This window comes from Thermobia domestica, chromosome 18, assembly GCF_964235325.1.
Source record: "Thermobia domestica chromosome 18, izTheDome1.hap1.1, whole genome shotgun sequence".
NCBI classification, from domain to species: domain Eukaryota; kingdom Metazoa; phylum Arthropoda; class Insecta; order Zygentoma; family Lepismatidae; genus Thermobia; species Thermobia domestica.
In genome coordinates, this window is record NC_137471.1 from 94370448 (window position 1) to 94384217 (window position 13770).

The 13770-nt window shown below is 35.4% G+C and overlaps 1 protein-coding gene across 2 annotated transcripts in view; it reads left to right on the forward strand.

Moving 5' to 3' along the window:
• Positions 1 to 13770, forward strand: part of Eip63E (cyclin dependent kinase Eip63E) — a 943842-nt gene that overhangs the window by 224539 nt on the left and 705533 nt on the right. For both annotated transcript variants that reach the window (XM_081746810.1, XM_081746811.1), the window contains exon 2: positions 1606 to 1692. In XM_081746810.1, coding sequence (XP_081602936.1) covers positions 1606 to 1692 — 87 coding nt within the window. The remainder of the gene's footprint in view (positions 1 to 1605; positions 1693 to 13770) is intronic.

Genomic DNA, 13770 nt, shown 5'->3' on the forward strand with positions numbered 1-13770 from the left:
GCTATGTCATTATCATCGTCGGTATTCTGCCATTATTGGCAGGCCACTTGCTGCAACTGAGATGCTTCCATGCTCCACGATCTTCCACTAACCACGTCATCTTCAGATACGATTTTTATGTTTTGATAGCATCCATCAATTATAGCCGCCTTCTCTCCCTATCTCTCTTTTCTGCTATCATACTTTCCAGCACGTCTCTCATGATACAATTTCTTCTTACTCAATGTCCCAACCAGTTTATCTCCCTCTTCTTAATAATAATCAAAATTGTTCTTTTCTCCACCATCTTTTCTGGCGCATGTATTCTTTTTCCGTTCGACTCAGTTAATTCTCTCCATTCTTCTTCACACCTACATTTCGAAAGCTTCCGAAGGTATGTCAAACCATGTCTCCCTGCCGATATTTGCATAGTTCCAAATTTCAGCATTTTTTAAATTCGTTTTAAAGTTAGAAGGGCCACCCTGAGAAGATAAATTGTCCACTTTGTATACCATGTCTGTTCGTACTTCCGGAAGATAAGAAATCTCAAAAATTACTTCATGGATCACCATCAATGTTGGACATAATGTAGAGGGTCAGAAATTTGGAGTGGAGTTCGTTGGTGGAGGTGATTTATCCAATTGATCCCAAGAATTACCGCGCATGTGTTCCTAGAGGGGGGGGGGTTAAAGATGTAGTGCCCCTTTGCAACTTAACTGTACCTGAACGTCAGATTAGCTGCATATCATTTAATTAATTTCACTACTACTTGTTCTTTACTCAGTGACTATTTGTAAATGTAAGGTAAATCTTATGTAACTTTTCCCGAAGTGTCGAAAAAAAAAAAACTTAGGACACCACGCTCATATGCAGTCCAATCTGTTACGCGAATGGTAGGACAGTTCAGGACTGCTTCTCCGCGCATATATATGTCTTGAAACCAGTTCTTTTGTGTTTTGAATAAAGAAAAGGGCATAGTTCTTGTTAATAACCCATGCTGTTAAATAAATAAAAAAAAAAAAAAACATATCCCTAATGAACCTTTTGTTTTCTTTTCGACTTAAAAGGGGAAGTCCTCTAAACTCAAGAGTGCCATTCACATGAAAACTTCCCTTGCTTTTTTTTTTTTTTAGTCCATTAGAAACGTTTGTTGTAACTGTATTTACTCGAAATGTTACTCGAAGAAATGACGGAAAGAGAATTACAATAGGGGAAATGAATAAATGTTTGCAGTGTGATCCTCTGTTCAGTGCAAATGAGTTTTGCGACATGAGACAGTGGATTTTGTTAATTTATTCATCCTCATAAGATGAGGGAAGCAAGTCCGATGTTTACATTTGGACTAACAGTGGCTGTTGGCATAGAACTCGTTGAGTCTCAAGGTTACGAATTATGAACAAAACGTTATTAAATTATGAAGAACTTTTAATGGATGCCATTCTGCAATCACTCTTAGGGAACACTGAATTTTACTTCTTGTTTTTAATTATCTGGTCTAGAGTTTATGACGTCAAATTTAATTCCTAGCCTTTTTTCGTTTTACGTATTTCGGAATTCATGAAATATTTCATAGAGAAGTTCCTTGGAGAGTGTTTTAAACCTATTTTTATTATTTTCATTTCACAGGAGTTGCTATGAGGGAAAAGAAAGGAGGGGCGTTAAGCCGGGTGCAGAAGTTGAAGAAGAGACTAAGTCACAGTTTTGGACGCTTAGGTGAGTGTAAATAATTTTGTAATTTCTTTTATGTGATAGTAAAAAATGTTTAATATTAGTTTTTATCTAGCTAAATAGCAATAGGTGTATATTGCATGCTTCCCACGAAACTAGAAATACGCGTTTAAATTCGAGACGAGACAGGAAGTATCACGAGTCACGTGGATAACACTAATTCACCCAAGTCGTAGATCTCGAACGTTGTTTTAATGTTGTATCGTTCATGTATAAAAACTTTAAACTGATAAAGTGATTACGCTTACACAATAGAATATTTATCAACCAATTTCTAAACCAGATGATTAGTATTCAGCCTATACATCAGATTCTTTCCAGCTGAATATTCTGTGATGTCACAGTTTGTTGCTCTCCTTCTCAATAGAGGAGAAAGAACCGTCAGGCAACTTGACGTTGATAAATGACGGTAGTGAGACAGACAATAACATGGTTAGCGTAAGCAATGGTTTTGTAGATTTATTACTCGTGAATTTTTGACTTCACGTACACTGCCAACACTTCCATATTGTTCTTTACTTTCTCTTTTTCTTTGCTTATCATGTTAGTCTTTGCTTTTCTAAGATCGTAAAAGGTGCCCCTACGTCACAGTTCGGTCAGTTAGGAATGACTGCTTAGTTAGGTTAGTAACTTGCCGAGGAATACGTTCTCTCTACGTCAAAGTAAAATTTCAGGGTATTAAACTTAATGCGAAATACTATTTAGTAAGCTAATAAATGTTTTTGAATTTATCTTCATTCTTACTCTGTTTGTCACACAAACCTATGATTGATTTAGAAATATATTACCTTGTAATGAAGAATATATGAGGCGTTAGGACTCAGCGTTGACAGTTACTTACAATTGAAATTCTTAATTTAATGTCTTGTCTTTGAATTTAAGCCACTAATGCACTTGATAATATGATGTCAAGAATTCTCTTTCGTGTTATCGTCAGAGTTCGCAGTAGTTGCTTACTTTTTAAATGAAGCCAGGAAAATTAAAGCCAAAACCGTACTTTGTAGAAATATAATGGGTTGAGTTATAGTACTCGTAGTGAGAAATTAGATCCATAATATAACATTTGTAGAACAGTCAAGTTCTTATCGTTCTCAACATAGCCTTTTTATCAGTAACACTGAAGAAAATGGTCAATTTTGATTTTAGATTAATAACTTGCAAAGGAATATGTTCTCTCTACGTCCATGAAAACTGTTTATACAATTTGTTCCATTCATTTCGAAGTTATTGAAATGTAGAGAGCGAACATGTACTTTCGATGGCAACAGAGTCTATTATTTGTTTTTAACAATTTTAAAAAAAGTTTCAGTTTGATCTCTATGTACACATGTTTTCGATTATTTCGCGAACTTGGTCATATTTCGATGCAGTTGTCACTGTTTCCAAGGAAGGTTCTTACATAAATAATATTTGAAAACGTTAATAATTAATTAATTATTTAAAGAATCAAAGAATTCCTGCAATGCTTGAGGGAAAAACTTATCCTATGATATGCTGCAACCAGATAATCAACAAAGTACATTGGGTTGCGTATAACTAAGGTAACAAACTTTTTTCAAATGGTTGAACAGTGTTTAATGATGCTCATTGTCGATGTTATGTCTGTTTACATGCCACCGATCTTGCTCAACTTTGGCGCAAATATTTGTAATTGATCGCTTACTGCGAAGAGCACTTTGGACATCGATATTTTAGAACGAAAGTGAATGAATCATTTTTGGGTGTTGCTCTTGATAATCTTGCCCATAAACAGTACAAATATCTTCACGCACCTCCGCAGCATTTGCACCTTTATTACAATAAAGTTGCAAACTGTAGCACAATTTTGCGGAAAGTTCTGTCATCTTTACGATGTAATATCTTACGTCTAATTCTAAGAATTCCAACCGCTTTTGTACGTCTACCAGCCTCAGTTATCAAATGACGTTAGACAGACCCGTTGCGACCCATATACCTGCGATTTAGGACACTTCTACCATCTCGTGCGCAAAAGGCTAACTATTTTTAGACTGATATTTTGATGCAGTTTCCACAAATATAATAAGCTGTTCCCAAGGAACCATGTATATAGGGTGTTTCAAAACAACAACGACAGCGTTTGGCATCAAGATAAGACAAAAAGTATAGACCAACCTGGGTGCACAAGTGCTTCCTTTCGGAGTTATAGGATGCCGAAAATATGAAAAAAAAGAACTTTAAAGGTCCATAGCTCTAAAATTACGGGACCTACCGTAGTCGGGTCAAGACTTCACTTAGGAATTAGTATATTCCCTACGGTACTTCCGCAATAATTTTTATAGAGGTAGTTTATGAGTACTTCAAATTATGTCCCGTAGTCAAACTCCCTAATTACACTAATTATTACACATTTCATCGTGCATGTTTCGTAGAAAAAAAATATTTTATAGGGAGTTAGCATTCTACTTTAGTTTAGGTAGCTATTTAAATTACTGAGATAACAAGAAATGGAAGCTTAAAGAACTTAAAAACAGAAAATAAAGTTTTAAAAAATGAAACGACTTCAGAGAAAAAGCACTAAAAGACAAGTAATAAAAGAGTTAAAAACATACAACAATTACCATCGAAATAATTTTATATTAGGCATTATTTCAACTTGGCACGATTTCAAAACAATTTGAGATAGTAGAAATAAATTATTTTCTACTTTTAAGCGCTTCGTTTTATTATTGTCTGCTTTTATTTTCTGCCACTTAGTGCTTTTCTGAAGTCTGTTCATGTATTTTTTTAAAGTGCTTTTATTAATTCAGTTATCGAGAAGAAAGTATGTGATGACTTGAATGATGTGATAGAAGTTAGAATAGTTTTTTTGCTTTTACACAGTGCGGTCCGTGGTCTATAAATTTTCGGACTAGGGCCATTAAAAATAATAAGGCTGGTATCAGCTTTTAAAGTTTGCTTATTTAAAATAGTCTCCATTTGAAGTAATAGCCTACACTGCTAAGCAATATTTCTACCTTTTTCATGGTCTTCAAAAATTCTTCGCCGCGAATCCTGTTCAGCTGGTTGGTCAGTTTTTGAATCTCCGTAGTGGTGTTATAGAATTTTTCATTCTTTAGTAGCAACTTCACTTTGAGAAACAGAAACTAATTAGGAAGAGACAGGCCTAGAGGGTAAGTGGTATGGTGCAAGGTTACATTTTATTTTTGAGCCAGAAGCTGCGGACCAAATCTTGTGCACACTTTTCGTTTTCTCAAGTCTTCTGTTAAAATTCGTAGAACCACAGTTTTCGGTATATTGAGTGTATCTGCTATTGACCGAGACGTCACTTTTCGATCTTCTTTGACCATTTTGGTGACAGAGGCGGTGTTGTCATCGGTTCGGGTTGTTGTGAGCCGGCCACTGCGTTCATCGTCCTTCACTGACTCCCTACCCTTTCGAAACCGTTTGTGCCACAGAAAAACGGTTGTTCGGCTTAATTCTGCATCACCATAAGCTTTCCGAAATGTGTTAGGTGTCTGTTGCAAACACATCGGCTTTATAGCATAATTTAATCGCTGCACGTTGTTCGTCCTGCTCCGTTTCACGCTTTGTTACAGACAACTAATATCGGTGTGAATCACACGTCTTGTTTTCTAAACTACTGCGATTAGACTAATGCCAATTTGTACTCTGTTAAGTAGGCCTAATATTACGTAACTCACTCGTTGTCCCACAAAGAGCGTTGGTAGAAAAGCGGTTAAAAAAGAAAAAGAAAGATCGATGGTTGAACTTACGAACTACCTTCTGTACAAGTATATTTATACAGCAACAAATAAACAAACAAAAAGAAAAAACTTCGGAAATGATTCCAATATGGGAAAATTATAGACCAATGTGGGCGCATAAATGCGTCATTTCGGAGGTATAGCTCCATCAAAATCGGGAAGAACGGTAATATAAAGGATCATAACTCGAGACAAAATTGTATCAAATTGTTATAAAACCACATAGTGCTTAATTCGAACTGGTTGAATTAGTGTACCAGTAAAGATGGAACGCGATGGTTTAGCCTCGAAACATTGGAGATTCATAAGATCTAGAATCAAAAAATGATGGATCTGGAACTGAAAACTGGTACATATTCCATATCCACTGATATAATTATTGAAATCTAGATTCGAAATGAGCGTTATTCTTTCATCCGACGTTTTGTTCCCGAGTTATGACCTCTTCCTATATACTAATTCCGACCAATTTTCTGCAGGTTGAATTTCCAAAATTACCTATTTGTTCACCCATGTTGGTCTGTGATCTTTACTTTCATGTTCCCGCATGAGGATTCATTTCCCAAATTTGTTCGGTTGTTTTCCAACACCCTGTAAGATTCAGTGATAGTCCTTATGTTCAGAATTAGAATTGCGAGTTCGATGCATATTGTGTAAATAAGGTAGAGTTCAACATCCTACGAACATTTTTTTTTTCTTTTCGGAATACCCTTTTCCTCCTCCTTTGTGTAGCATAATCTCTATTAACCCACGAAAATGTGAATTCATCACTAAAATTTGTTTAACAGAGCTGCGATTCACTTTCCGCTCTGGAGGCACCATACATAAGTTGTTTATAGAAGCCGGCTAGGAACAATAGACATTTTAAAGGAAACCATCACTTTTTTTTTTTAACTGTGTCATACGTGTATGGTACTGCTCTCCATGCGTCATAAAAACACGGCATCAATGTGATAAATTGCTTGAACAAAGGTTACTTTGCATTATTGTTTGGTATTTTACCAAGTCTTTGTAGTTCAGTCAGTGCAGCCAGTATATAGGTCATATCGATTTCTCATTTAGTTCTTTGCATATACTTTGTGTGTGTGTGTGTGTGTGTGTGTGTGTTGGGACATGTAGGGTTTCTTACGAATATCTCCTTTTACAGCATTTTGGCTGGTCTCCAATTATTCACGTTGTAAGGCTATTTGTTAACACTCCTGCATGTGCATTTGACGTGCCAGAGAGCAAAGCTTCATTGCCTTGAGCTGGTCAGGAGTTGCAGTTTAACACTGTATTGCATTTTAATATTAACATCTAGTGCGACAAGTAGCTTGATGTTGACTATTTTGCAACTAAAGAATTTTATATGGGAGTAAACATTCCGTAACTGTTGAATCATACGATGATTGAAATAGAACGTATCGTATTAATCGATGACACATAACACATTTTCTTACAAGTGTTTAATCACCTTTACAATATTTTTCTAGGTGACACATCACAGATATTCTGTCTGTTGAATTATAACTTTAACTTGATTGTCCTTCGAAGTGGTTTTGAGTCAACGTGGCAAAGTAAATGGAGGTATCACAAGTAATGACAACCCATTATCTTACTGAGGAATTGAATTATCTAAAACTGCGATGGCCAAAGAGCGACCCGCGGAGTGAATCCGGCCCACGAATAAAAATAATTAAGGTATTACTTGTTCATTTTGTTTTAACTTCACGCGTAATAAGTGTGTAATTAGTTATCTTAAGATATCAAAATCGAAACTGTGAAAATACAGTATTACATCCGGAATCCGAACGCCTCAGAACTCGATCAGCTTGGAATCCGAACTATCAGCATGTTTTTTTCGTATATTTCCCCTGCGTATCCTAGGGGGCGCGGTGGCTCAGTGGTAGAGCGTTCACCTCTGGTGCTTGGGGTCCCGGGTTCGATCCCAGCCCCAGCCAAGTGAACTTTGTGGTGGACAAACACCGTGCTCGTGGGTTTTCTCGGGGTTCTCCCGTTTCCTCCCACTTTCTTCATTCCACCATTTCACTCATCTCTCATAATCACCGTCTCCTTTAGCCTAACCGGCATAACCGTGGGACGTAAAACTGAAAGATTTCATTTCATTTTCCCCTGCGTATCCATACACTTCGTCATTCAATTCATTGTCACAGGCTGGAGTAGAAGCAGGCCATATGATTTTCGTAGTTAATTTTATGCCTTTGTTCCTGTTGTGTTATTTTCTTATATAGTGTATTCGCCACGGTCCTAAAAAGATAATTTTATTCAAGTATTGTCGTATTTTACCTTAAAATCCAGTGTATTTACTGTTAAAATCACTGGAGTTCGTGGGACTCAGAAACGAATTAACCCAGTTTCTATTACTTTAAAGGAGAAAGACTTCTTTGGAATTCGAAGGATTTATGCCTTTGTTCGTGTTGTTATTTTCTTGTATACTGTATTTGCCACGGTCCTAAAAAGTTAATATATATGAACGTAACTCAAAATATAATGAAGTCTCAGTGATCAACTTTTAACTACTTGTTACTATGCAAATAACGATTATTTTGTGAAAATTTGGGATTTTTCATGTGTGTCTGTTTTGAAGTATTTCAGATCGAATATATCCGATTTTCGGAAAATCGCAATGTTTGAAAATCTATAACAGAAAAGGGACGAGAGTCTTAGGTATCAAACTCCTGTAGGAAGTAGTACTTCAAAGTCTATATCTAGAAAAACAAATAACAGCGAGTCTTATTTTTCTCTTTAAAATTTTTGTTTTCAAAGCCACAATTTCTGTTTACCAAATTTTAATTTTTAACACATTTTTGAAGGCATTTGTAGTCTAGTATGCTTAAATGTGTACTGGGCATAAAAGTGTTGCATAATTCTCTTTCAAATGGTTTTTGTTTGAAATCGGTACCGTCAGAAATAACGAAGACACGGCGTTAATCGCAAAACTTTGAAAAATACAAAGTAGGCTTAGTCGCCTGTAGAAGATGGCCGCTCAACAGAAAGCTGAGCATAAAAAAAATAAATAAATAAAAATAAAATAAAATAAAATAAATAAATAAAAAAAAGTTTTCAACTCGCCAAATGTTAGCAGTATTGGTTACTATAGATTTAATATAATTGCAGGAGTGGAATTATATCCAGTTATGAATACCATTGGTGGTCTGTTCTTGATCCAAGAGTTCACAGTACACTGAACGTAATCAGATAAACTTACGGGCAGATTCCGATGGAGCTAAATCGGAGCAACATTGAAGTTTTAAAACAGCTATAAAATTCAGCATTATCAATTATCACTTTTTAAATAATTTATTGTTTGAAATGCGTCTCTGTATTGGCATGATGCAGAAATAGTAGCTGTCTTGTAGGTCTTACTTACGAATGCGTTGCTTCAGTTTTCTTAGTTTTGCACAGTAAGTATGAGAGTTACTTAAAAGAATCTTGGAAATGAATTGTACGCATTAGCATTGACAGTCCCGAACAATGCGAGGTTGAATGTCCTGAAGAACTTGTTTTCAGTATTCCCGGAGAAGGAGACTCTGAATTACGAAATCCAAGGACTGCTTTTTTGGAGGAGAGGGGAGCATAATGATGAATTCACAATTCATTTCCGATGGTAATATTTAAGAGGAAAATTTTCCTTTCGCCTCGTTATTGCGAAAAGTCCTTGCCTCTTAATGTCATTCGTTGGCTTGAGATCCACCTTCCCACATATATTTTAATATTTGGTTTCAGCTTCGGAGCAGTGATTGTGTGTTTAATTTCCTCATTTTCTTGAGTTGAAATACCCAGTGGTCGAAGATTATCATCATGTATCACAGAATTCTTGGTTAGGTCGTTCTTCGTCAAACATGATCATCTAACCTCTACTGCAGCTTTTGCCACGTCAAACTGTGGACGCACATTTTTCATATACAACCATAGTCATAAATTGTCTTTGAGGCGCTTTTAATTTTGTTTGGAGTAAATCCGAAGTTGAGTCGTAGGTTCTTGGTTTATACGTAGCTTTTTATTTGTGTTCATATTAAATTGGTTGTTTTCACAGAATATGAGTTACAGAATCTGAAGTAACACGTATGTTCATTAATATTGTCAGTCTGACATTCATGTTAACTACTATCACAAATTCTATCCTTACGTGAGGCCAGGAATAATTATACCATGGCAGTAACGCTTAAATATTAACGTATTTTTCACGTCGTCCTATCACAAAAATTAGCAATACATCACAAAAGTAAATATGAATAGTTTTGTTTTGTTTTTACATTGTGAGTCTTAATATAGCTCTTCATCTTAAATGTTGGTGACTGTAGTGTGCAGTAGTAGTCTTGTTGGAACTTAGATCTCCATATGCAGGTGCAAGACATGTTACAAGTGTTAATATATCCATCAGTCGTAAAAGTACATGTTTCTTTGTGTTATCCTCAAAGAGAGACTGTCGTTACAGCACCACACTGGTGTACTTTTTTATGCAGGGGACTGTCGTCCTGTTCACATAGATTTAGGGGCGATACGATATCGGAAGCTCTGTATATTTAAGGTCCTGTGATGTGCAGATGTGACGAAATAACATTTAACAAATTATTTCACAGCAAAAATTCGCTCCCTCAGTGTCCAGCGCTTCGTAGTTCACTAAAGCACTAAAGCTAGTGAGAAACTACTAATCGTGTGTATTCATTTCCCAGCTCTGTAGGTTGCCGGAAATGAGGAACCATCAAACTACAACAACAAAAAGAACATAATGATACTCCCATTGTTTCTGTCGTACCCTGTAGATTGAAAGATTTATATATATATATATATATATATATATATATATATATATATATATATATATATATATATATATAAAAATCAAATCAAATCAAATCAATACGTTTTATCCTTCTTCCAAATGTATACTACTCCACATTCTAACTTATAAACTAAGTTTACATATCACATTTTAGGCTATGTATCTATCACTGATGAATTATATGTTGTTTTGGGTAGGAGGTAGGTAGTAAATCACCATTTCTTTTTCTCTTGTATGAATCATGTAGTCATAAGGAATGGATGTCGGGTCAAGATCGAAACAAATATATATAGATTTAAGAAGGAAGGAAGAGAGAGAGAGAGAGAGAGAGAGAGAGAGAGAGACGAATAGAGAGAAAGAAAGGTTAGAACAGGAGGAACGTTTGAGGTCAAGGTTAACGATGATAATTTTGTATGGGAATATCTGATACGTTAATGTTGCAATTAAACTTTTGTTCTACAAATACAATATTCATTTGTTAAGTTAAGAAAGTCTTAACGAGCTGAAGCTAAGTTTAACTCATTGGCATATAAATTATAAGTAATTTTCTGCATGTTAATGTTACAGTCGTGCACAATAATTGTTTCAGATGGTTAAAAAAAGTGCTTTTACTTCGTTGAAAATGACCTTGTGTGTTTTGACTGCAGACCATAGATTGAAAATAAATTGCACATAATAATTGTCGTGAAAGTGATCAATTTGGCTTCTTCACTGTAACGTGGAGCTTAAGAAGAAACTTGCATTATCACCTAGGAAGATACGTTCACAAAAACAGCCTTGATAGTACAAAAGAAAGCACTCATTATATATGCTTGGTATACTGAATGAATCATTCCCATGGAGGTCGAGAATATGTTATTGTTTCTGAGAATGTAACGCATGATAAACTATAGAACATCAGTGGTCGAAGAAACAAAAACAGTTGCCATCGTGCTTGCTTCTATTGCACATGGTTCTGTGTTCGACACAGTGTAATCATATAACGGAATGCATTCCGTGAAACGAAAATTTTAAATGCTTTGCATAATCAGGCATTTGGGAGAGTGGTATCTATTCTGCTTCCTGTTCTTTGTTTTAGAGCTCCTTCATGACTAAATCAGATCGCCTTTGGTACAGGAGATCCAAGTAAAAGGTACACGTTCGCAAAAGACAAGACACCTGATTTCCCATGAAGTAGTGTACAAAGGTACAACCAGAGAGGATGCCTACGGGATCGTGGTCATAAAGGAGTACAAGAAAATTTTATTAACTATTTTAATTGTAACGAAGTAAAACACCGGCCATCCAATATTTTTTAGATTAATATAGGTAGTCGAAACATTCATCCTTTAAATTGCTGATTTATTATAATAATGATGATCTCTTTAGTCATTTTATAACAAATAATTATTTCGTACTGTGCATCGTAATGAGGTTGAATTAGATCAGATATCTAGAGATTTTTAAAAAATACATGGATATAGTAGAAAAGGAGAGATCAAAGTTCTTGGTAGAGGAAGCAGTAAAAAGTGGTTTGGGATATACTGTATAATAATACGTAATTAAAAGAGAGACGATATTTCCATTAAATATTTTTGTTGTAGAGAAAAGTGTTTTTCAAGTGTTGGTAAGAAGAAGTGGATGTTAAGGGATTAATATTATTGTTCTATATTTGGCAAAATGTCCGGAGTCGTATCTACGTATGGAGTCATGAAGAAGGTCGTGGATACGCTAACCAGAAAATGAATCTAGTGATGAACTAAAAACACACGATACATGAACCACAGAATAAATAAACCATTTCCATTAGTGGGCTGCTAGTATCTTATATATAACATCTTCTGCTCGAATATTTCTACATAATATTCGCCTAATTACTAATTCATACTCCTCAGCTAACACCAGCAAAAATTTCTCAGATCATTATTATTATTTCGAGAAGGAAACAGGAATGTTAAAATAGGGGGGGGGAGTGACACTCTGAGAAGATTGTATTATGTGGGACTTGGGGAGGGGATGAAGGCAAGCAGCCACAATTGATGAGTAGTTTTGGAACGGATCTCAGATATCCTTACAGACACTATACGTATCGTATGTTAGCAGAAAAGTATAGTGTATAGAAGGTTCGTCTGTGGGTTCTTAATTAGTGGAAAATGACCTGTGCCAGCCCTAGCAAAATTTTACTATAAACTCTTGTAACGATGTTAACTGTATAAAACAAACCGTTTTACTACATCATTGGTAGTACATAGATAAGGAGTTCTTTGGCTTCATTTGAGACTTAGGGATGGTTCATTAAACCTTCCACTATGTATATAGCAAAGTTACGCTGTTTATCGTAAAATTTGTTAGCGTGTATGCGACATTTCCAAAGTAATTTCATAATTAAAGAGTTTGATTCAGCAAACTGTGTAACTAGAGATTATGCATATTTGTTTATTGAACATTCTTTTAAGGATCTTAAAATAATTTTAAATTTCCTGTTACAGAAGTGATAAAAAAATCAGCCAAGTTGCATGCACCCCATTTACATTTAGTTGTTCTTTGTGGTGATATAAGAGCACATTTTGCAAAGGACTTTTTCGCCTATTGTGTTATGCATGAAAAAAAAAAAATCATCCTGTCCGGTTTAGATCTATCTTTACGGTTTGTACGCGGTCAAAATAGCTAGAACGGTTTGTACGCGGTCAAAAAAGCTAGAACAAGACTTGTTCAAGACAATTCAAGACTATTTGGTGAAAATGACGTCAGCATTCAGCTAATTTTTATCTTGAATTCAGTAGTTTTCAAGAGATTTCGTTTTTATCCAGTTGTAAACAATCCAATTCAAGTGTGATCAGTAGACAATCAGCACTTTAATTCATTGCAGGAGAAAACGAAATAATTATGTTGGCGTCGTGGAACAGAGCGGCAGTTGTTAAATTGATACCTTTTTATTAATATTTTCCATGTTTATAATATGATGTTCAGTTCAAAGTGTGCATTGTCATAACAAACAAAAACAAATATTCGCATTGAAAGATATTGCGAGTAGTCTTGCTGAAAGTATACACGATATATGACGTGACTGAGATGCTTATATGGCCATAGTTATTGTTACAATTATGAAGACAATGAATGATAGGTGTACATATTAATTTGAGAATTTACTATTAAGGAATAAAATGTACATTTTAAGAAAAATAGATCAAATTGAAAAACAGAAAATTTTGCTTTGACTTTATTTTTTTCTTTAAATGATTCCCTAAGGCGTTCTGGACTGTCATTATCCTGGCGCGCGCCCAAATAATTGCGCACAAATTGATAATGTGCGTATAAATTAATGTCCTGGAAATGATTACCTGCTATCGAATTGTATGCAAATATTTCAGTACGAAATTCACTCATAGTGCCTTAGAAGTTGCTTCTTAGGATAAGAGTTGTATTAATGGGTGCAGATTCACTTTACGAGGACTTCCTCTTGGAATATAAATACGCATCCAGACTATGTAATAAAAACCGAATCAGAGCAGGAGCTCAGTAGGGGTTGCAACTGGAGGAACAAGCACGTCAGTTACGGAGGATACGCGCATA